The 24758-nt window shown below is 46.5% G+C and overlaps 3 protein-coding genes and 1 long non-coding RNA gene across 7 annotated transcripts in view; 2 read left to right on the top strand and 2 right to left on the bottom strand.

Annotated features, from left to right (window-relative positions):
- Positions 1 to 11759, top strand: part of LOC140421383 (uncharacterized) — a 17496-nt gene extending 5737 nt beyond the window's left edge. The window contains exons 1-2 of one of the 2 annotated variants that reach the window (XM_072506052.1): positions 602 to 1021; positions 10472 to 11759. In XM_072506052.1, the coding sequence (XP_072362153.1) occupies positions 10579 to 11616 (1038 nt within the window). In that variant the 5' untranslated portion in view covers positions 602 to 1021; positions 10472 to 10578 and the 3' untranslated portion in view covers positions 11617 to 11759. Of the gene's footprint in view, positions 1 to 601; positions 1022 to 10471 lie in introns of those variants that run through there. The other variant, XM_072506053.1, reaches the window with a different exon arrangement.
- Positions 1 to 24758, bottom strand: part of LOC140422624 (uncharacterized) — a 92954-nt gene that overhangs the window by 7805 nt on the left and 60391 nt on the right. The gene's annotated exons all lie outside the window — the stretch shown is intronic.
- On the top strand, positions 164 to 24758 carry LOC140421377 (uncharacterized). 3 transcript variants are annotated; one of them, XM_072506047.1, is made up of 2 exons: positions 164 to 254; positions 20835 to 24757. In XM_072506047.1, exon 2 carries the CDS (start codon positions 20943 to 20945, stop codon positions 22314 to 22316), a length of 1374 nt encoding a protein of 457 aa, XP_072362148.1. In that variant the 5' UTR covers positions 164 to 254; positions 20835 to 20942; the 3' UTR covers positions 22317 to 24757. The 3 variants fall into 3 exon arrangements, with proteins under 3 accessions (XP_072362148.1, XP_072362149.1, XP_072362147.1); XM_072506048.1 differs by lacking the exon at positions 164 to 254 and adding an exon at positions 5443 to 5589 and having other exon boundaries at positions 20835 to 24758; XM_072506046.1 differs by lacking the exon at positions 164 to 254 and adding an exon at positions 19029 to 19253.
- On the bottom strand, positions 2507 to 18965 carry LOC140421402 (uncharacterized). Its single transcript, XR_011946735.1, has 4 exons — positions 17014 to 18965; positions 12366 to 12466; positions 11547 to 11727; positions 2507 to 3203 (listed from the first exon to the last, which is right to left on the bottom strand). It is a non-coding gene; the product is annotated as an uncharacterized lncRNA (long non-coding RNA).

Here is a 24758-nt window from a genome sequence, read left to right as displayed (position 1 = left end):
ATTGTGATCATCCTGATCTCTGTAATCTCCTCCACACCCCTTTGAGATCTCTGCACTCATTTAATTCCAGCCACTATAGCATTCCATATTTTAACCTCTCTCCCATTACTGGCCTTTTATCATTTGACTGCTGCGAGTACCCAATTAAAAAGGCTTGTGCGCATGCGGATTTCTGGGAATACGCAAACAAGATGGCGGCCGGTTAGTTCTGTCTGTGACAAAGCTGCAGCCACCGCGCAGGTCACCGGGTACCGGTAGGTTTTTTTTTCTGGTTTCCTGTTTCTATAACATGTTTTCGAACCGTGTCTAACGACCCGGCTGATCCCTCCGTCCCGCCATTCCCACCTTTACTGATTGCGAATCCGAGAAAGAACCTTCTTCACGTCGCCATTAATGACACTGCGCATGCTTCACTCAGACCAGTCCCGCCTCCTCATTCGCTCCGATTGGTTGGAGGACCAGCCGCTCCTGCTCGGTCCCCCGGTTCCGCCCCCTCTCTTCTCATTGGCCTGGAGCTGCCGTCAATCACCCCGCGCATTGTGAGGTGTCAGGTGAGGGGTCAGTGTCAGTGTCGGGGGCGGGGTTTACCAACCCCAGTGGGGCCCCAGAGCTGAATGTGAAACAAATGAACATTCTCCACTCTCACTGTCCGCCACTTCCGGCTTCTCTCCACAAACAACCTCACAGAGACCAGGAGGGAGACACTGACCCAGTGACAATGTCACTGCATTAGAGGAAAAGTCTAATGTAACCCCTCCGGGTCAAAAAGGCAGAAAGTAGGAGACCAGTAAGTTTAAAGCCTGTTGGGAATGGAATCCATTATTGAGGAAGTAGTAACTGGACATTTGGAAAGTCAAACCGCAATCCATCAGTGGTTTTGTGAAGGGTAAATCGTGTTTGACAAATTTGTTGTGAGCTCTTGGAAGATGTAACAAGCCAAGTGGATAATGGAGGTCCTGTAGATGTATTTGGACTTCCAGAATACATTTGATATGGTGTCATATAAAAGATAATAAACAAGGTAAGATCCCACGGTGTTGAGAGGTAATATATTAGTTTGGATTGAGGATTGGCTAAACAACAGACAGCAGAGAGGGCATGATATATTAGATTTATTGACACGTACTCGTGTATAGTGAAAAGAATTGTTCTGCGTACAGTTCCATACATGAAAGACATAGGACATAACGATAAATACACAATGTAAATGCATAGACATTGGATGAAGCATCTGGAGTGTAGTACTACATCTTCAGTACAGAAGATACGTGGAGAGGTCAGTTCAGTCCATGACCGGGTGGTTCAGGAGTCTGGTGACAACATGGAAGAAGCTGTTTTTGAATCTGTTTGTGCGTGTTCTCAGACTTTTATATTTTCTGCACGATGGAAGAGAGAATAGCAGGTGTGAGGGGACTTGGATTATGCTGATCTGTCTTTTTCTGGTTGGCAGGTTGTAACTAGTGGTGTGCCACAGGGTTCGGTCCTCGGGCCCCAACTATTTACAATCCAAGTTAATGACTATGGGACAGATAGAATGTACGAGAGCCAAATTTGCAGCTAACACTGAAATGGGTGGGAAAGCAAGTTGCAATGAGGAAATAAGAAATAAACAAATGGTTAGGTGAGTGGGCCAAAATGTGGCAAATGGAATTTAACGTGCATAAGTGGGAGGTTATTCATTTTGGTCAGAGGAATAAAAAGGCAACTTCTTATCTAAATGGAGAGAAACTTCATAATGCTTTTGTACAGCGGGATCTGGGTGCCCTCGTGCACGAATCACAGACAGTCTGCAGGTGCAGCAGGTAATAAGGAAGGCAAATGGAATTTTGGCTTTGATTGCGAATGAAATGAAAATCGCTTATTGTCACAAGTAGGCTTCAAATGAAGTTACTGTAAAAAGCCCCTAGTCGCCACATTCCAGCGCCTGTTCGGGGAGGCTGTTACGAGAATTGAACCATGCTGCTGGCCTGCCTTGGTCTGCTTTCAAAGCCAGCGATTTAGCCCTGTGCTAAACAGCCCCAGTCATGGAATAGAGTATAAAGTAGGGCAGTGCTGTTGTAACTGTGTCGCGCGTTGGTGAGACCACATCTGGAATACTACAGTTTTGGTCCCTTGGACAATGACATAAATGTATTTGAGGCGGTTCAGAGGCGGTCAAGTGGAGAGAGATTTGAGCAGTTTAGGCCAGTACTCACTGGTGTTTAGAAGAATGAGAGGAGATGTAACTGAGGTACATAAGATGCTAAAGAGGATTGATGGGGCAGACATAGAGCGGATGTTTTCCCTTGTTGGACATTCTAGAAGGAGAGGCCATAGTTTGAGCCTAGTTCTGCATGTTTTATTTCAAGGGGGCTGAAGTATAAAAGCGAAGAGGTGTTGCTGTAACTACAAGCTACCAGTGAGGCCACATTTACAACATTGTGTACAGTCTTGCTCCCGTTATTTAACAAAAGATATGTTATCATTGGAGGCAGTACAGAGGAGGCTAACTGGGATGCTTCTGGGTATGGAGGGACTGCCAAATGAGGAAAAAATTTATTTTACCCCAGGAAATGTGGAGGCCGAGTCCTTGATCAGTTGCAAGGCTGAGATCGATATGTTTTTAATCAGTAGGGGAATTAAGGGTAACACAGATAAGGTAGGAAAGTGGACTTAGTGAGTGTTAGATCATAGAACATACAGAGCAGAAGGAGGCCATTCGGCCCATCGCGTCAGCACTGGCCCACTTAAGCCCTCACTTCCACCCTATCCCCCTAGCCCAATAACCCCTCCTAACCTTTTTGGACACTAAGGGCAATTTAGCATGGCCAATCCACCTAAACTGCAAGGCTTTGGACTGTGGGAGGAAACCGGAGCACCCAGAGAAAACCCACGCAGACATGGGGAGAACGTGCAGACTCTGCACAGACAGTGACCCAGCAGGGAATGGAGCCTGAGATGCTGGCGCTGTGAAGCCACAGTGCTAACCATTGTGCTACTGTGCTGCCCAGCTGTGATCTCACTAAATGGTGGAGCAGCTCAAAGGGCAGGATGAGTGACTCCTGTTCCTATTTCTTCTGGCCTGTTTGTTGGTAAAGATTTCCGGAATCTGTGTGACTGGAGAAGCACTGAGATATATAAAATCCGGGTTAGACACCACCTGGACTGCTGTGATTTTAAACAAGAACGCAAATGCTGGAAATCTGCAGGATTTCGGACAGCATCTGTGGAGAGAAACAGAGTTAATGTTTCAGGTCAGCATGATCATTCATCAGATCAAGAATAGTGTTTCCGTTTGGGACCAAGGTGGAAATCTGTGAGTGGAGCCAGAGGATATTGGTCGGGTGTTGAATGAACACTTTACATCTGTCTTCACTGAAGGAATCTTTTAATATTATTGGACTGTGCCAAGTTGTTAGATTCCTACTATTATTTGACTCTGTAAAGTTGAAGGAAATTATAGTATTCCTACTATTCGGTTACCAGTAGCACTTTGCGATTACTGGAACTCCGCAGAAATTTGCAGTTAAAACGTCTCAGGTGCCAAAAGGAATTCTTTTATTTTTCTTCTATTGATTACAATTTGAAAGTAATTTAAAAGGCAATTCGTAGACAATTTGAAGCTTTCAGAGAATTACAGACATTATCTTTTTGTTTAGGCAGACAGTTCGAAAGTAACTTTTAAAAGGATCAAAGTCTGAATATGAAGAGAGAGAGAGCTAATCTTCAGCTAAACTCAAACTCAAAGTCAAAAACACTACATCACTACAAAGACAGACTGACTGGACAGACAGACTAACAGACAGATGGACGAACAGACAGACTAACAGACTGACAGACTAAAAATGGCGGGGGGAAACCTTTCAGTTATACCCTTTCATATCTGTCTTAAGTCATCTAATCACACCCCAATATAATCCTAATTGGTTTGGGTTATACTCAAACACATTTGATTTGACGGCAAGCCGTCCATCTTCAATGTGCAACATTAGCTTTTAATTGTTTCATGACTGCATGTTATGGAATGTGATATTCTGCTAATCTTTACCAGCAATAAACTGGTTTTAAGCTAGCTTGACTAATGTAACAATGGAGACTTCATGTCGAGAAAGCTGGAATCAAATATATATTCGATTCAATGTTTTATCCATTAAAATGTTTCGGCCTTATAAGCTATGGAATGTGGTTCACGCTGTAATCACAAATGGCCTGAAAAGAGAACAATAGAGCTTTAGTTACTGGACTCCTGCCACCTCGTTGCCATGGAATTCAGCCCTTGTCCTTGACAGCAGCACAAGCATAGTGTCAAACTGTCTTGCAACTGTGCTGTTTAAATCTATGATGGAATTATGCTGTTTCATGTATCCATTGAAGCTATATGTTTTGAGATGACCTGAGGTTATGGGTGCTGAAATTCTCATTTTTAAATGGGTATTTAAAACTGTGGCTAAATATTTATGCTTAAACCTATCTTTTATCTTTTACCTATACTAGTTGTATTAGAAATATCTGGCTTCTACATTCACCCAAGAGAATGAGGAGGTAGATATGGAACTTGGGCAGAGAGACTGAAGATCCTGAGCAAATTGACATAGGGAGTGACATGGTATTGGAGGTGCTGGCAGGTTTAAAACTGGACCGGATGAGTTGTGCCCTAGACTGCTGTGGGAGGTGAGGGAGGATATTGCAGGGGCTCTGACCCAAAATTTTAATTCCTCTCTGGCCATGGGGAAATTGCCAGAGGACTGGAGATCAGCTAATGTGGTCCTACTGTTTAAGAAAGGTTGTAGAGATAAGCCAGGGAACTGCAGACCAGTGAGTCTCACATCAGTGGCAGGGAAAATATTGGAGAGAATTCTGAAGGAGAGAATCTACTTGCCTCTCCAGGCAAGATTTGATCAGAAATAGCCAGCATGGCTTTGTTAGAGGGAGGTCATGCCTAACAAATTTGATTGAATTTTGTGAGCAGGTGACGAGTATAGATGAGGGAAGTGCAGTTGATGTAGTTTACATGGACTTCAGCAAGCCTTTGACTTGTCAGACCATAAAGACATAGGAGCAGAATTAGGCCATTCGGCCATCGAGCCTGTTTCACTATTCAATCATGGCTGATATGTTTCTCATCCTCATTCTCCTGTCTTCTCCCCATACACCGGATCCTGTTATTAATCAAGAACCTATCTATCTCTGTCTTAAAAACAGTGATTTGGAGAGCACCGTGGAGTAGTGGTTAGCGTTGCTGCCTCACGGCGCCATGGTTGCAGGTTCAATCCTGGCTCTAGGTCACTGTCCGTGTGGGGTTGTCCCCATGTTTGTGTGAGTTTCGCCCCCACAACCCAAAGATGTGCAGGGTAGGTGGATTGGCCATGCTACATTGCACCTTAATTGGAAAAATTGAATTGGGTACTCTGAATTTATTTTTAAAATTAAAAAATAATAATAACAGAGTGATTTGGCCTCCTCAACTGACCGTGAGGTTTCTGTAAATTTACAGAATACTGGAAGTGGAGGTTGAACAGACGGGAAACGCAAACCAAATGTCACATCGCGATATGACAGAGTCACTCGGTTCATTGGAAACTAAATTTCAGCAGCATCTGGGTGTGGAAGGTAAAAGGTTTGTCTGTTCTGTCTGTGAGGGAAGATTTCAGGTCTCAGTGTGACTGGAAAAGCCCCGAGATTCACAAACCCTGGTTAGGCCAAACCTGGAGAACTGTGTTCAGTTCAGGGCAACAAACCTGAGGAAGGATAGAATGGCCTCGGAGGGAGTGTAGCTCAGATTTTTTACCTGAATGATATCTGAACACCCCCCGGGGTTAAATTATAAAACTAGATCACACAAAAGAGTCAGAGACATGATGACACAGAGAATGGCATTCAGCCCATTGAATCCATGCTAGCTCTCTGGAGCAATCCAGTTAGTCCCATTCTCCTGCTCCCTGTATCCTCGCATGTTTATTTCCCTCAGATGTCTATTCAATTTCCTTTTGAAATCAAATCATTCATTGTGTCTATTTTCAAACTCCCTCATAAGCAGCGAGTATCAGGTCATTGCCGCTCGCTGTGTAAAAACATATCTCATATCACCTCATATCACCTCCATTTCACTTTAGTAATGGAGAGGGATAGGTGCGTGCAACAGGGCAAGGTTTACAATTGGGGGAAGGGTAAATACGATGTTGTCAGACAAGAATTGAAGTGCATACGTTGGGAACATAGGCTGTCAGGGAAGGACACAAGTGAAATGTGGAACTTGTTCAAGGAACAGGTACTACGTGTCCTTGATATGTATGTCCCTGTCAGGCAGAGAAGAGATGGTCGAGTGAGGGAACCATGGTTGACAAGAGAGGTTGAATGTCTTGTTAAGAGGAAAAAGGAGACTTATGTAAGGCTGAGGAAACAAGATTCAGACAGGGCGTTGGAGGGATACAAGATAGCCAGGAGGGAACTGAAGAAGGGGATTAGGAGAGCTAAGAGAGGGCATGAACAATCTTTGGCGGGTAGGATCAAGGAAAACACCAAGGCCTTTTACACATATGTGAGAAATATGAGAATGACTAGAGCGAGCGTAGGTCCGATCAAGGACAGTAGGGGGAGATTGTGTTTTGAGTCTGAAGAGATAGGAGAGGTCTTGAACGAGTACTTTTCTTCTGTATTTACAAATGAGAGGGGCCATATTGTTGGAGAGGACAGTGTGAAACAGACTGGTAAGCTCGAGGGAATACTTATTAGGAGGGAAGATGTGTTGGGCATTTTGAAAAATTTGAGGTTAGACAAGTCCCCGGGCCTGACGGGATATATCCAAGGATTCTATGGGAAGCAAGAGATGAAATTGCAGAGCCGTTGGCAATGATCTTTTCGTCCTCACTGTCAACAGGGGTGGTACCAGGGGATTGGAGTGTGGCGAATGTCGTGCCCCTGTTTAAAAAAGGGACTAGGGATAACCTAAGGCCAGTTCGTCTTACTTCGGTGGTAGGCAAAGTAATGGAAAGGGTACTGAAGGATAGGATTTCTGAGCATCTGGAAAGACACTGCTTGATTAGGGATAGTCAGCACGGATTTGTGAGGGGTAGGTCTTGCCTTACAAATCTTATTGAATTCTTTGAGGAGGTGACCAAGCATGTGGATGAAGGTAAAGCAGTGGATGTAGTGTACATGGATTTTAGTAAGGCATTTGATAAGGTTCCCCATGGTAGGCTTCTGCAGAAAGTAAGGAGGCATGGGATAGTGGGAAATTTGGCCAGTTGGATAACGAACTGGCTAACCGATAGAAGTCAGAGAGTGGTGGTGGATGGCAAATATTCAGCCTGGATCCCAGTGGGATCAATTCTGGGTCCTCTGCTGTTTGTGATTTTCATTAATGACTTGGATGAGGGAGTTGAAGGGTGGGTCAGTAAATTTGCAGACGATACGAAGATTGGTGGAGTTGTGGATAGTAAGGAGAGTTGTTGTCGGCTGCAAAGAGACATAGATAGAATGCAGAGCTGGGCTGAGAAGTGGCAGATGGAGTTTAAGCCTGAAAAGTGTGAGGTTGTCCATTTTGGAAGGACAAATATGAATGCGGAATACAGGGTTAACGGTAGAGTTCTTGGCAATGTGGAGGAGCAGAGAGATCTTGGGGTCTATGTTCATAGATCTTTGAAAGTTGCCACTCAAGTGGATAGAGCTGTGAAGAAGGCCTATGGTGTGCTAGCGTTCATTAACAGAGGGATTGAATTTAAGAGCCGTGAGGTGATGATGCAGCTGTACAAATCTTTGGTAAGGCCACATTTGGAGGACAGTGTACAGTTCTGGTCGCCTCATTTTAGGAAGGATGTGGAAGCTTTGGAAAAGGTGCGAAGAGATTTACCAGGATGTTGCCTGGAATGGAGAGTAGGTCTTACGAGGAAAGGTTGAGGGTGCTAGGCCTTTTGTCATTAGAACGGAGAAGGATGAGGGGCGACTTGATGGAGGTTTATAAGATGATCAGGGGAATAGATAGACAGTCAGAGACTTTTTCCCCGGGTGGAACAAACCATTACAAGGGGACATAAATTTAAGGTGAATGGTGGAAGATATAGGGGGGATGTCAGAGGTAGGTTCTTTACGCAGAGAGTAGTGGGGGCATGGAATGCACTGCCTGTGGAAGTAGTTGAGTCGGAAACATTAGGGACCTTCAAGCAGCTATTGGATAGGTACATGGATTACGGTAAAATGATATAGGCAGCATGGTAGCATTGTGGATAGCACAATTGCTTCGCAGCTCCAGGGTCCCAGGTTCGATTCCAGCTTGGGTCACTGTCTGTGCGGAGTCTGCACATCCTCCCTGTGTCTGCGTGGGTTTCCTCCGGGTGCTCCGGTTTCCTCCCACAGTCCAAAGATGTGCAGGTTAGGTGGATTGGCCATGATAAATTGCCCTTAGTGTCCAAAATTGCCCTTAGTGTTGGGTGGAGGTGTTGACCTTGGGTAGGGTGCTCTTTCCAAGAGCCGGTGCAGACTCAGTGGGCCGAATGGCCTCCTTCTGCACTGTAAATTCAATGATAATCTATGATTAATCTAGGACAAAGGTTCGGCACAACATCGTGGGCCAAAGGGCCTGTTCTGTGCTGTATTTTTCTATGTTCTATCTCCTGTAACTTTTACATACAAACTCTGAACAGGCCACTCGGCCCCTCGAGCCTGCTCCGCATTCAATACGATTGCGGCTGATCTCATTCTAACCTCAACTCCACATTCCTGCCTACCCCTGATGACCTTTCACCCCCTTGCTCATCAAGAATCTATCCAGCTCTGCCTTAAAAATATTCAAGGACTCTGCTTCCGCTGCCTTTTCCGGCAGGCGTTCCAAAGTTTTCCAACTCTCGAGAAAGAAATTCTCATCTCCATTTTAAATGGGTGACTCCTTATTTTGCAACAGTGATGCCCTCGTTCTAGATTCTCCCACAAGAGGAAACATCCTCGCCACATCCACCCTGTCAAGACCCCTCAGGATCTTGTATAATTCAATCCAGGCTTTACCCAAAACTTTAAATCTGTGTCCCGACTGCTTGTACAACCAGTGAATGGAAATAGAGTTTCTTTGTCCACCCGATGGAAACCTGGCGTAATCTTGTGTCCCTGAATCAAATCTCCCCTCAACCTCCTTTGCTGGAACCATTCTGGGAAATCTCCTCTGCACCTTCTCCAAGAACCTTCACATTCTTCCTGAAGAGTGGTGACCAGAGCTTTATAAAGATTCATAGCATAGAATTAGAACCATAGAATTCCTGCAGAGCATTCAGCCCATCAAGTCTGCACCTATTCACTGAAAGGTCGTGCTACCACTCCCACGTCGACGCTACCACCAAGAAAGCACAACAGCGCCTATACTTCCTCAGGAAACTAAGGAAATTCAGCATGTCCACATTGACCCTTACCAACTTTTACAGATGCACCATAGAAAGCATCCTATCGAGCTGCATCACAGCCTGGTATGGCAACTGCTCGGCCCAGGACCGCAAGAAACTTCAGAGAGTCGTGAACACCGCCCAGTCCATCTCACAAACCTGCCTCCCATCCATTGACTCCATCTACACCTCCCACTGCCTGAGGAAAGCGGGCAGCATAATCAAAGATCCCTCCCACCCGGCTTACTCACTGTTCCAACTTCTTCCATCGGGCAGGAGATACAGAAGTCTGAGAACACGCATGAACAGACTCATAAACAGCTTCTTCCCCACTGTCACCAGACTCCTAAATGACCCTCTTATGGACTGACCTCATTAACACTACACCCTGTATGCTTCATCCGATGCCAGTGCTTATGTAGTTACATCGTATATCTTGTGTTGTCCTATTATGTATTTTCTTTTATTCCCTTTTCTTCTCATGTACTTAATGATCTGTTGAGCTGCTCGCAGAAAAATACTTTTCTCTGTACCTCGGTACACGTGACAATAAACAAATCCAATCCAATCCAATCGAAAGGACACCCTGCCTGGGCCCACACCCCTACCCTGGCCCTATAACCCCATAGCCCCACCTAACCTGTACATCCCTGGACACTAAGGGGCAATTTATCAAGGCCAATCCATCAAAGCTGTCCTTCTTTAGACTGTTGGAGGAAACCTGAGCACTGGGTGGAAACCCACGCAGACACGGGGAGAAAGTGCAAACTCCACACAGACAGTCATCAAGGCCGGAATTGAACCCGGGTCCCAGGTGCTGTGAGGCAGCAGTGCTAATCACTGTGCCACCGGAAGCATCGTTTTGGTATCAATATTACTGTTCATGAAGCTCAAGGTCGAATAATTTGCTTTGCCAACTACTCTCTTGTAGATATACAAAATCCCTATTCGCCTCTTTCTCCTCCCGAAGAGGCCAGTTGGGTTTTTATGACAATCCAGCAGTTTTCATGGTCACTTTTTCTTAGTTCCGGCCCCACAAATGACCAGATTCGTTCAGCTCAATTTCACAACCTGTTTTTGTGGGTTCTCTCTCACTCCCTATTTTCTGTTTTCAATCAATTTCACAGGGTGTTCGAATTGGAGGCTTCAAAGTCCGGAAACTCAAACCAAACATCACATCAGGGTCTGACAGAGTCGTCAATTTATCATTGCTGAATATCATCGTACTTTGAACATGGAAGGAAAAAGCAGCATTCACAGTGGGGAGAAACCGTACACGTGTTGTGTGTGTGGACGAGGATTTGTTCGATCATCAGGCCTTACAAGCCACAAATGCAGTCACACTGGGGAGAAACTGTGGAAATGTGGGGACTGTGGGAAAGGATTCATTTCCCCATCCAAGCTGGAAACTCATCAACACAGCCACACTGGGGAGAGACCATTCACCTGCTCCAAGTGTGGGAAGGGATTCACTCAGTCATCCGACTTGCTGAGACACCGGCAAGTTCACACTAGGGAGAGACCATTCACCTGCTCAAAGTGTGGGAAGGGATTCACTCAGTCATCCGACCTGCTGAGTCACCAGCGAATTCACACTGGGGAGAGGCCATTCACCTGTTCAGAGTGTGGGAAGGGATTTGCTATTTCATCCAACCTGCAGAAGCATCAGCGAGTTCACACTGATGAGAGACAGTTTCAATGTCCAGAGTGCGGGAAGTGCTATAAAGGTTCTGGGGATCTGATGCGCCATCAACGTGTCCACAGTGACGAGAGACCGTTTAGGTGCTCTCACTGCGGGACTGGATTCAGACAATCATCTCACCTCACTGCACATCAGCGAATTCACACTGGGGAGAGACCATTCGCCTGCTCCTGGTGTGGGAAGAGATTCACTCGGTCATCGGCCCTGCTGGGACACCGGCGAGTTCACACTGGGGAGAGACCGTTCATCTGCTCCAAGTGTGGGAAGCGATTCACTCAGTCATCCGATTTGCAGAGACACCAGCCAGTTCACACTGGGGAGAGGCCATTCAGGTGCTCTCACTGCGGGACTGGGTTCAGACAATCATCTCACCTCACTGTACATCAGCGAATTCACACTGGAGAAAGGCCATTCACCTGCTCCAACTGTGGGAAGGGATTCACTGAGTCATCCGCACTGCGGAAGCACCAGCGAATTCACACTGGGGAGAGACCACTCACCTGCTCCGAGTGTGGGAAGGGATTCACTGACTCATCCCACCTGCTGAGACACCAACGAGGCCACAAGTAACCACAGTGATTGAAATTTGCTGTTCCTCACATTCAGGACTGAACCACGTTCATTTGAGTCTCTTTCTGCTGATAACAAACTCCAGCCCATTTACAGGGGCTAATATTCTGGCTAAAAGTCAAATAAATTAGATTTGTGTTACATACGCAGTGTTGATACTTTTTAATATCTGACACAAGTTAGTTCCTTTTGAAGTACTCTCGCTCTCCCCTGTCTCTTCCATCCTCACCTCCAACAAGAAGTGTGAGGAGCTTGTGGAGCTTCTTTGTGACTGAGATTGAGTAAATCCGATCAGCTGCCTCTGCTGCTTCCCTCCCTTCCACGAGCCCACCGGACCAAACTGTCTCTAAATTTCATCCTTTCCCGAGCACTGAACCCACATCTTTCTCTAGTTTCTCTCCCAACTCCCCTCATGCCCTCTCAGAGCTCATCTTGTCCATGAGACCCAGCTCCTGCTCCATCGACCCTTTTCCCACTGAACTACTGATCAGCTTTCTGTCTCTTCAGTCACTGTCCCTCTGTCCTTCAAATCTGCCATCATCACCCCCTCCTCAATAAAACAAACCCTTGACCCTGCCATCCTTACAAATTACTGCCGTATTTTCAACCTCCCTCTCCTCTCCAAACTCTTTAAACATGTTGCCAACTCCCAAATCCTTGCCCATCTTTCCCAGAACTCCCATGTTTGAATCCTTCAATCAGGTCTCTGCCCTGTCACAGTGAAGTACAAGAGACAAACAGAATCTTACCCGGAGAGAAAGACAGACAATCCAGGAGCTTGGATCCAACACGGATATGTTCATAAGACCAGGATAGCAGCACAGTCATTATCGAGAGACAACAATACCTGCTGGAGACAGACAGACAACTAAACAACACTAATCACAACACTAAATTACCTCGACCCATATACCCGAGAGAGGAAGGAGAATTGGAGATGGACTGGAAGAACTCAAAGACTCCAGACACATTAACCAAAAACAACCGGTAGAACCAAGGAAGTTCTACCTGTTCCCTAAAATACCCAAACACTAAACTGTACAAGGGAAATACCCCCAGACAGATCCATCGGATCAGACTGAGAGCGAAAGTCCAACAGAATCATAGAATTTACAGTGCAGAAGAAGGCTATTCGACCCATTAAGCCTGCACAGCTCTCGGAAAGAGCACCCTACTTAAGATCATGCCTCCACCCTATCCCTGTAACCCACCTAACCTTTTTTTGGGCACTGAGGGGCCATTTAGCATAGCCAATCCACCTAACCTGCACATCTTTGGATGGTGGGTAAAAACTGGAACACAACGGAGGGAACCCACGCAGACAGAGGGAGAATGTGCAAACTCCACACTGAATTGAACCCAGATCCCAAACACGAAATGCTGCCGGAAATCAGCAATTCAGTTTCAGTGTCTGTGTGAAGCTCAAACTTCATTCACACACAGCCCGCAGTCTGATTGGCTGGAGGACCAGAGTCCATCCGGTCCGCCAATCCTTCCCATTGGTCAACACATCTCAGGGATGAAATTAGGTTTTTGGAACCCGCTCCCACATGGCCAATGGGAAGAACTCAAAAGATGCAGAGTCTCAGCCAATGAGGGAGATCCAGATCAGCCCCGCCCCTCATTCACTCTGATTGGCTGGAGGATCAGCCGCTCGCGCTCTGTCCTCCAGACCCGCCCCCTGTTCCTATTGGTCTGGAGCTGCCGTCAATCACCCCCGGGCATTGTGATCCGGAGCACGCGCAGTGCGGCTGCTGGACATGGATTTCGCCACTTGTTTGTCCTGGAGAAGCGGAGTCAGCGTCAGGCGGTGGGTGGGAGGATTTGGAAACACTTTGTGGATCCGCAAACTCTTCACAATCATTGTCAGCTCCCTGGTTTGCAGCTGCGGGGCTTCTCCCTCCCTCCCGGGAACAGGCCCAGGTTAACGGGCACCATCCTGCTTCTGCCACTGGAGGATGGTTCATATCAGGATGGAGGAGGGGGACAAGAAATAAGAGTTTACACTTTGCACTCAAATCAAGGAGGACTCTGATCTCTGGAAAGGGAGGAAACCCTGTCAGGTGGTCAGGGAGGATTCACAAACACCCGCTGGAGGCCCCAAAACCCCAATAAGAACCTGCAGCCCCTGGATTTCCAGCTCCTGGGGATTGTTGGCTTCAAGGGCAGCCATCTTGGTGAAGGAACATCGAGTGGGCGGGGCTTCAGGGTCCCAATGACCAGGAGGCAAAATGATGATTGATTAATTGATTTTATTCTCACTTTGCACAGAGGGGTTTGAGAACTGAACCCAGTCAGAGGGGAGGGAGAGGGTGAGCTGTAAGGAAAAGAATTGTGAAGGTGGTGTGCAGGGTTTGCCGGGCTGACCAATTCTCATGGTGAAAATTAAGGCACAGCCTGCACTGAAAGGCTGGCATTCTGCCAGAGCTGGGACCAGTCCGCCTGGGGTAAGTGTCTGCCAGAGCTGTTGGTACACAGAAACAGTAAGGAACATGGTTCTGTGCATTGAGAAAGGTCCAATTTGTATGACAGACAACATCCAGGCAGCATGCAGCCTGGGACAGTGGACACAAATACATTCCAGTAAAATATGGGACTGTTAGTCACCCTGAGATTTGCATCCAGCAAGGGAGGTGAGAGAGTGCATGGGATTAGGATTTACTGCTTTACAGGTACAAATGAAGAAAATATCTTTCATGGAAAATAGAATTATATGTTCAAAATTTCTCAAGTTTTGTAAACTCCTTTTCCAGGGTAATAGATTTGGTGGATTTACAAACAGGAAGCTCGAACTGCATGGTCTGACAAAGTCACTGAGTCACAACGGCCTCAATATCAGAAATTGAATTCCGGAGGAGACATGTTTGTGTTCTGTCAGTGCGACACCATTTATAACATCTGTGACTGGAAAAGCATCAAGACACACACTGGAGTGAGTGTTCCAGTACACTGACTGTACAAAGAGCTTTAAACAGTTAAACCGCCTGTTAAAATCATCGCACGACTCGCAAAGGGAAAGAAGCGTACTCGTGCTGTGTGTGCGGACAAAGCTTCAACTGATTGTCCAAACTGGAGAGATACGAGGAAACAGGCGCCATGGAGAAACCGTGGAAATGTGAGGACTGGGGTAAAGGATTCAGTTCTTCATCCCGGCTGGAAATTCATTGACGCGTTCACACCGGGGAAAGGCCGTTCATCTGTTCTGTGTGTGAGAGGAGATTCACTCGGTCCCAACACCTGCTGAGACACCAGCGAGTTCACAAGTGAGTGCAGGGACTGGAATCTGCTGTTTTGCTGCTGCTAATCACATCCAGGATTGATAGTCTGACAATATCTGGTTTGATTCTGCTGATGTTAACAATCTCTTCAACTGGCTGCAGTTTAATATTCTGGAGATGTCACTGATTTTAAAAATGCCCCTTTTTAAAAGCAGCGCCTGTGTTTTTTCTCCTATATTCAAGAACTGTCAACAGGAGCACCTTTACAGTAAAATTATGAACTTGTACTTCAATCCTAAATTGATCTTTGATGCAAATCCGTGTCTGAACGGTTCCACTGATCAACATCTCCAATCAGCAGGTTAATCTTTCCTGACAATTCTTACTGACTTCTTCAGTGTTATGTCCATTAGGAAATTAAATTGTGAAGGAAGCAAAACAAAACAGTTAAATATTTTACAGGCACTGTGAAAATGTACATAATCACTGAACAGCAACATTGTTATTGATGAAGTTTGGAAGTCACGGAGTTGAATCATTTCTGACACAGCAGCAGCAACATTTGGTAACGGTGGAACAAAGAACAAAGAAAAGTACAGCACAGGAACAGGCCCTTCGGCCCTCCAAGCCTGTGCCGACCATGCTGCCCGACTAAACTACAATCTTCTACACTTCCTGGGTCCGTATCCCTCTATTCCCATCCTATTCATGTATTTGTCAAGATGCCCCTTAAATGTCACTATCGTCCCTGCTTCCACCACCTCCTCCGGTAGCGAGTTCCAGGCATCCCCTACCCTCTGTGTAAAAAAACTTGCCTCGTACATCTACTCTAAACCTTGCTCCTCGCACCTTAAACCTATGCACCCTAGTAATTGACCCCTCTACCCTGGGGAAAAGCCTCTGACTATCCACTCTGTCTGTGCCCCTCATAATTTTGTAAACCTCTATCAGGTTGCCCCTCAACCCCCGTCGTTCCAGTGAGAACAAACCAAGTTTATTCAACCGCTCCTCATAGCTAACGCCCTACATACCAGGCAACATTCTGGTAAATCTCTTCTGCGCCCTCTCTAAAGTCTCCACATCCTTCTGGTAGTGTGGTGACCAGAATTGAACACTATACTCCCAAGTGTGGCCTAACTAAGGTTCTATACAGCTGCAACATGACTTGCCAATTTTTATACTCAATGCCCCGGCCAATGAAGGCAAGCATGCCGTATGCCTTCTTGACTACCTTCTCCACCTATGTTGCCCCTTTCAGTGACCTGTTGACCTGTATACCTAGATCTCTCTGACTTTCAATACAGACTGGTTTGAGAGCCACTTAACAGAGATGACATCTGTCATTGAAGTAAAAAGTAAAGCTGACCTGATGTACAACTTAAACCTAACAGCCAGAACAGTGTTTTTCAAACTTTTTTTCCAGGGACCCATTTTTACCAACCGGCCAACCTTAGGGACCCACGCCGGCCGACCTTCGCGACCCACCATTTTTTCTTACCTTGTTTGCTGCTGACAAAATGGAGGACTCTCAACCGGGCCCAAAGCACGTGAGGTCGGCATTCGGGGGGCGTGACCTGCTCTCTACCTCCCTTCAGGCAGGAAGATTACATAGAATTTTTTTTTTTAAATCTTCTGTGACTCCGATTGCACAAATGCATGGGCAAAAGCCGCAGCAGCCGGCTTTTAACAATGTGGGCTGTGAGCGGCCTTCAAAAAGGCCGTGACCATATTTTAAAAAATGCAGGCGCACTGCATATGTGTGCCTGCTTATCGGTGCGCGTGAGCAAACTTCTCCGCTTGCGTACCGATGAGCGGGGACGCATGGGCAGTGACGCATGGGCAGTGTGGTCTCTTTTTTTATATGGTCGTGGCCTTTTTGAAGGCCGCTCGCAGCTGGCATTGTTGAAAGCCGGCTGCTGTGGCTGTTGCCCACAAATCTGCACAATCGGGAGTGCCGCGACGGACGGCTCCGTGACTCCCCCACCCGCGGGTCACGAAAATGCCTGAGCTAGAACACCATCTCGTGAAAGTAGCCAAGTTAGTTCTGTAAAAGACCGGGAGAATGTGTGAAATAATCGCTGGATCAGTCTACATCACAAAATGTGAATTGCCTCTGAAATCTACTGTGTTTGATGGGATCAAGACATCACTTGTTTCTGCTTTCACCAAGGTTGCCCACCTGAAATCAGCAGATGGTGAAGTTCTCACTGCCAGAAGTAAACAGATGTCCCGTTGGGTTGAACATGACTGTGAGCTGTACTCCTGTGAGACAGACACCTCCCAGTCTCTGTTTGACTCTCTTGCAGCTTCCTGTCCTGGTTGAGTTGGACAAGGAACCCTCATCACTTGAGCTGGAAAAGGCCCTTGGTTACGGAGCAAGCAGAAAGGCACCCGGCAAAGTTGGAATTCCAGCTGAACTGCTCACACACAGAAAGTTCCATCGAATATCACACCTTCCTTACCACAGCCGTCCCTTGGGAGGTAGAATCCATTTCATAGAAAATGTGTGACGCAAAAATCATCACATTTTCAAAAACAGCAGTGACAGTGGAGACTGCAACATCTGCAGGGCCATCTCACTCCTTAACAATGCTGAGAAGACCTTCACTAAAGTCATGTTTAAAAGATTCATCGACGTGCAGACTGAGTGTATCCAGAAGCACAGTGCAATTTCTGTGCTGACAGATCTACAGTGAACATGATCTTCTCCACACACCAGCTACAAGAGAAGAGAACAATTGGGATTTGATCTAAAGTGTCAGTGTTGAGAAAGTGAAATCTCAGCAGGGTGGATGACTGAGCGAATCCCTTGCCACACACACAGCAGGTGAATGGTCTCTCCCCAGTGTGAACCCGCTGATGATCCAACAGTTTGCATAACTGAGCGAATGTCACCCCACACTCAGGACAGGTGAATGGTTTCTCTCCAGTGTGCATTCTCTGGTGTATCAGAAGGCTGGATAACTGAGCAAATTCCTTCCCACACTCGGAGCAAGTGAACGGCCTCTCCCCAGTGTGAACTCGCTGGTGTGTCAGAAGATTAAATTTGTTTTTAAAGCTCTTCTCACAATCGGAACATTTGAAAGGTCTCCTGTCAGAGTGAACAAGTTGGTGTGCAGTTAGATGTGTTAGTCGAGTGAATCCCTTTCCACACTCGGAACAGGTGAATGGTCTCTCCCCAGTGTGACTGCGGTGATGAGTTTCCAGTTCAGAAGGGTAACTGAATCCCTTCCCACAAACCCCACATTTCCAGTTTCTCAATGGTGCTGGCGTCCTTGTGTCTCTCCATTTGGGACGATCAGTTGAAGCTTCTTCCACACACAGGACACGTGTACAGTTTATCCTCACTGTCAGGGTGTGATGTTTTTCAGGCTGAGTAACTGGTTAAAGCTCTTTCCACAGTCAGTTCACTGGAACACTCTCACTCGGGTGTGTGTGTCTTTGTGCTTTTCCAGTCACACTGATGGTTGAAATATTTTCCCACAGACAGAACAAACATTTATCCTTCCACATTCAAAAGTTGATGACATTCAGATCCTGATCAATTGAGTGAGTCAGATCTTGATGTGATGATTGATTTGAGCTTCCAGTCTGTCAATCCATTCCTTGTAACCCTGTAAAATCAGTTTACACAGGTCAGAAATTCAGAACAGATAATTCTCGTCCCTGGGGAGTAATTGTTTCTCTCATTTCCCAAAGCTGCAAATCCCAGTCCCACAGTTTCCCCTTTCCCACAAACTCACCACAATGGTTTCAAGGTCATTAATACGGAATGGAGTTTTGAATTTCAGATTATTCACTGAATTTAAATTCGACCATCTACGTTACATCAGTGAGAGTGCAGGATAGAAATTGCCCCCACTCTCTCCTCCTGCTCCAGGATCAGTAAAGTGAGTTAAAGATAATTTCTCCTGGAGAAATCCATTGCTGCATTTCCTTCCTGAAGCCACATTTGTCCACTGGGGCCCGGCACCGGGAGAAAGCGGCAGCTGCCGTTGTGATGGGTGTTGAGGCGGTGCCGCTAGTTTGTTAATGGGGGTGTTGAGGCCTCCACTGGGTGTTTGTGAAGCCTCCCCTCCCACTCACTGCTCTTAACGCTGCCTCCGCTTATCCGCCTGAAGATGAGACAAAGAAGAGTCTGTCCCTGGACATGAGCCTCACTGCGCATGCTCCACATCACAATGTCAGAGGTGTGGTTGATAAAGCTTTGGACCAATAGAAAGAGGGGGCGGGTCTGGAGGACCGAGCGGGAGAGGCTGGTCCTCCAACCAATCGGATTGAATGAGGGGGCGGGGCCGGGCTGTGAGTGACGCAGGTGCAGTTACGGTTATGGTGATGTGGTAATGTTGACGGTTTTTTCTTCGGTCCGCGACCGGTAAACGGAAAATTGCGGAAAGCAGTCACCGATTGATCTGCCAGGTGTGTGGAGTATTTTTGTATCCATGTTGTGCAAGCACAAACTTCGTAAAAAGTCTTCCTAGTCTCCCATTTGAACAAAGCTGGTCCTCACCTGCCCGGTTTAAAGACCGCCATCTTTAATAGGGTCAATCTGCAGGAGGACGCATGTGCAGTCACCATCTTTGTACGGGGCAATGTTTTCAATGAATGGGGAGTGTATTCTTATAGCGAAAGTGAGATCATTGTAATCACATTAAAGAATCCCGACAGTGCAGAAGGAGGCTATTCGGCCCATCGAGTCTGCACCGACTATCTGAAAGACCACTCTACCAAGGCCCACGTTACCTTTGGGTACTAAGGGTCAATTTAGCATGAAGCACATCCTGCTCTGTGACTCCCACTCCCTCTTCGGATGTCCTGCCCCATGTGTCCAAAAAACTGCAGGTCTGTGCAGTCACATGAAGACCCATGGCAAAAACACAGACCCTGAGTAGACATCATCCTCAAATCGAGAGACTGCTGATGACTACGGGAAATGTGCAACAGGGAGTATGAGCAGTCATCCTGGACCAGACAGCCAGAGGAAATATTGTGAATTTCTCTGCTTGACTGACCGCGGTAGTGGGAGACGACTATGAGTCAAAGAACAAAGAAATGTACAGCACAGGAACAGGCCCTTCGGCCCTCCAAGCCCGTGCCAACCATGCTGCCCGACTAAACTACAATCTTCTACACTTCCTGGGTCCGTATCCCTCTATTCCCATCCTATTCATGTATTTGTCAAGATGCCCCTTAAATGTCACTATCGTCCCTGCTTCCACCACCTCCTCCGGTAGCGAGTTCCAGGCACCCACTACCCTGATTATGGGGTAGTCATTAGGAGAGTTCAGTCCCGAGGTATCAGAAGAATGGATGACAATCTCAGCAGCAAATGAGCTGAGACTCAGATAGAGTTGAGCGATGTTACTGAGATGAAAATAGTGATAATGTAGATATGTGGCTGGTAGCTCAGTTTGGGTTGAAATATTTTGCCATGACTGAACAGTCTGGTTCAGACTCAGTTACCAGGGAGCGAAATGGAGTCATTGGTGAGGGTATGGACTTTGTAGATGGGTCTGATGACAATGGCTTTGGACTTCCCAATATTTATTTGGAGGAAATGTCTGCTCATCCAGTACTGGATATCACAGAATCAGGATGGTGTGTGAGTTGGAGAAAAACTAGAGGTGATGGTTTCCACATACACCTGATACCGTGATCCTCTGGGTGGTTAGATTGAGGGTTTGTCAAAATTCTCTCAAGAGATAAATAAAATCCCTCTCTTTTGCCCATTGGTTCTTACACACTGCCCCTTCTCTCTCTTGTCCTCTTCTCCCACATATTGGCCAGAATCCTGTGTGGGCCAAGACTGTGTGGCAGATTTTCTTCCCTGAAAGACATTAGTGAACCAGTTGGGTTTTTTATGATAATCCAGTTTTCATGGTCACTTTTTCCCACTGTCGGCCCCACAAATGACCAGATTCATTCAGCTCAATTTTACAACCTGCCTTTGTGTTTTTGTGGGTTCTCACTCACTCTTTCTGTTTTATATCAATTCCACAGGATATTAGAAGAGGAGATTTGCAGTTGGGAAACTGAACCCAAACATCACATCAGGATCAGACAGAGTTGCCCATTTTCTCGGGACCGGAATATTATCGGATTTTGAACATGGAAGGTAAAGGAATCATTCCCAGTGGAGAAGAACTGTACACGTGTTCCATGTGTGGACGAGGATTCAGACAATCATCTGACCTGTTGATACACAAGCGCAGTCACACTGGGAAGAAACTGTGGAAATGTGGAGTGTGTAGGAAGGGATTCCGATCTCCATCTCATCTTGAAAAGCATTGCCGCATTCACACGGGGAAGAAACCATTCACCTGCTCCGACTGTGGGAAAGGATTCACTCAGTCATCCAACATGCTGAGACACCAGCGAGTTCACACTGCGGAGAGGCCATCCACCTGCTCTGAGTCTGGGAACAGAATCCCTCACTCATCCAACCTGCTGAGACACCAGCGAGTTTACTCTGGGAAGAAGCCTTTCACCTGCTCCGAGTGTGGGAAGGGATTCTCAAGGTCATCTAACCTGCTGGCACACCAGCGGGTTCACACCGACGACAGACCCTTTAAATGTCCAGATTGCGGGAAGTGCTATAAAAGTTCTGGGGAACTGATGTCCCATCAACGTGTCCACACTGACGAGAGACCGTTCAGGTGCTCTCACTGTGAGAGTGGGTTCAAGACATCTTTCGCCCTCACCAAACACCAGCGCACTCACACTGATGAGAGACCGTTCAAGTGTTCTCACTGTGGGACAGCGTTCAGGCAATTGAGTGACCTCTCTGTACACCAGCGAACTCACACTGGGGAGAGGCCATTCACCTGCTCCCACTGTGGGAAGGGATTCTCTCACTCATCTAGCGTGCTGAGACACCAGCGAGTTCACACTAATGAGAGACCTTTCAACTGCTCCCAGTGTGGGAAGGGATTCAATCAGTCATCCATCCTGCTGAGACACCAGCAAGCTCACACCACTGAGAGACCATTTAAATGTCCAGACTGTGGGAAATGCTACAAAAGTTCTGGGGAACTGATGCGCCATCAACGTGTTCACACTGACGAGAGACCGTTCAGTTGCTCTCACTGTGGGAATAGGTTCAAGACATCGTCTACCCTCACTGCACACCAGCGCACTCACAGTGAGGAGAAACCTTTTAAATGCCAGGACTGTGAGAAATGCTATAAAAGTTCCAGTGAACTGATACGCCATCAACATGCGCACACTGAGGAAAGACCTTTTAAATGCTCAGACTGTGGGAGGTGCTTTAGAAGTTCCACCAATCTGATGTCCCATCAACGTGTTCACACTGACGAGAGACCGTTCAGGTGCTCTCACTGTGGGACTAGGTTCAGAGAATCAGCTCATCTCACCGTACACCAGCGTACTCACACGGGAGAGAGACCGTTCACCTGCTCCGATTGTGGGAAGGGATTCAGTCATTCATCCAACTTGCGGGCACACCAGCGAATTCACAAATGACGACAGTCATTGGATTTTGCTGTCAGTTACATCCAGACATGAACCATGTTCATTGTGCTCTGTTTTTGCTGATGTTAGCATGGTAATATCTGCTGATGGCAGCACGGTAATATCTGCTGATGTCAGCACGGTAGCACAAGTGATTAGCACTGTGACTTCATAGCACCTGGGTCCCAGGTTCGATTCGCTGCTGGGAATGTCTGCGTGGGTTTCCTCCAGATGCTCCGGTTTCCTCCCACAGTCCAAAGAAATGCAGGTTAGGTAGATTGGCCATGATAAATTGCCCTTAGTGACCAAAAAAGGTTAGGAGGGATTATTGGGTTACAGGGATAAGGTGGAAGTGAGGGTTTAAGTGGGTTGGTGCAGACTCAATGGGCCGAATGGCCTCCTTCTGCACTGTATGTTCTGTGTTAACAAACTTCAGCCGAGTTAATATTCTACATAAATGTGAAATTGGATTTGTGTTAAATGCACACTACGGTCCTTCCTTAAAGGTCTCTCCCTCTCCCCAGTCTCCTCCACCCTCACCTCCAACAACAAGTGTGAGGAGCTCATGGAGCATCTTTGTCAGTAAGAATGCGACAAACTGATCAGCTGCCTCTGCTGCTTTCCTCCCTTCCACTAGCCCACAGGTTAAAACTCTCTCTAGTTCCCCCTTGTCTGACTCTGTGAGCCCACTGCCCGTATCGTTAAAAGCTCAATAGAGTCAGGGATTGTTCCGAGATTGGAATATAGCTCACGTCGTTCCCGTTTTCCAAATCAGAGCCAGGGAACGACAGGTTCATCAGTGTGACCTCGATTACAGGGAAGGTGCTTGACGGGATGCTTGGAGATATTGTTTCTCATCATTGGGGAAGAGAAGGAACCATTAGAGATGTTCTAGTGTCCAATTCGCTGAGCAAGTCTTGAGACCTGTTCTTCAGCCCAGACTCACTATGCACATCCGCATGTTAGTTAATCCACGCCTAATAAATAAATCTGTCCACTCACACTGGTATCCCATTATCATGCACACGTTCCCTATGATTACAACCCATTCATAGACTTTCAGGTGATCTTGTCAAAAGTTCAAGGTGGTGTCTGTCTCGAGATCTTTGTTTATCTTAACGGGTTAGAGGGATATGAGGAACATGTCGACAGGTGGATTTGAAACCAGGAAGAGATCAGCCATGATCTGACTGAATGGTGGAGCAGGCTCGAAGTGCTGAATTGCCTGCCTCTGCTCCTAATTCCTATATTCTATCTCCCTCTGAATGGTCCCAGTCTCTTGGGCAGTGGCCAGGCTCACTGTAACAAATGCAGGATTTTAGATATATTAGATTATAAGTATTTGGCAATTTAAGGGATAACAGCTAGGGTTACAGTGTGTCTGACTGCTGTAGTCATGTTTTTAAAAAGAATCTTGTTTTGCAAGACCAGAAAGTTTTAGGAGCCGGAGGTGAAATTAACCAGTGGAATGTGTTTTCAGTCTGGGGTAATGCAATGTTGTTTGACTCGGGAGAAGCCCTGGGGAGTTAATGTGTTTTCAGCCTGGGGTAATGCAATGCTGTTTTACGAGGGGGAATCCCTGGGGACTTAATGTGTTTTCAGCTTGGGAGTTAATTTGTTTTTAGCTTGGGATATGATGTCATTGCTGGGTGGAGCTACGGTATTCAAGACATTTTGCGAAAGCATTTTGAGTTGAGGTCTGATCTGGCTACCATTTGGACCACAAGAAAGGTATTTTGCTCTCACTGTAAGATAGTTAAAGGAGAATAATAGTATTTAATGCAGAGCAGAATTGTATGAGGACAAGGGAAAACAAACCATTTGAAACAGCTTTTTGAAGAATTCCTGCCAGAAGACATCCAGCCAGGCTGACACGGTGGTTAGCACAGCTGTCTCACAGCGCCAGGGACTCGGGTTCAATTCTGACCTTGGGTGACTGTCTGCGTGGAGTTTTCACTTTCTCCCCGTGTCTGTGTGGGCTTCCACCGGGTACTACAGTTTCCTCCCACAGTCCAAAGATATGCAGGTTCAGTGGATTGGCCACGCAAAAATTGCCCCATGGTGTCCAGAGATGTTCAGGCCAGGTGGGGTTACAGGAATAGTGCAGGCAAGTGTGGCTAGGTAGGGTGCTCTTTCAGAGGGTTGGTGCAGACTCATTGGGCTGAATGGCCTCTTTCTGTACTGTGGGGATTATATAATAGAGTCTGCAGGGGTTCTAACAGGAGTCAAATCTGTTCTGGAAAAGTAATATTACTCTGTGCCATTGGCATGTGGGATGGATTGAGAGCTGTAGGGTTTTCCTTTCTTGTTATTTACTTGGGAATATAGATGGTAATTAAGGGTATTTATTGTGTTGAGTAATGTTGTTTACGGGGTCATTGGAAGCTATTTTTGGGTGTGATGTTAAAGTGTTTAATGTTGTGTTAATAATAAAGTTTTGTTTCAAAACACCAA

This window comes from Scyliorhinus torazame, chromosome 5 (genome assembly GCF_047496885.1).
Source record: "Scyliorhinus torazame isolate Kashiwa2021f chromosome 5, sScyTor2.1, whole genome shotgun sequence".
NCBI classification, from domain to species: Eukaryota; Metazoa; Chordata; class Chondrichthyes; order Carcharhiniformes; family Scyliorhinidae; genus Scyliorhinus; species Scyliorhinus torazame.
This window is presented reverse-complemented; position numbering and strand designations above follow the sequence as displayed.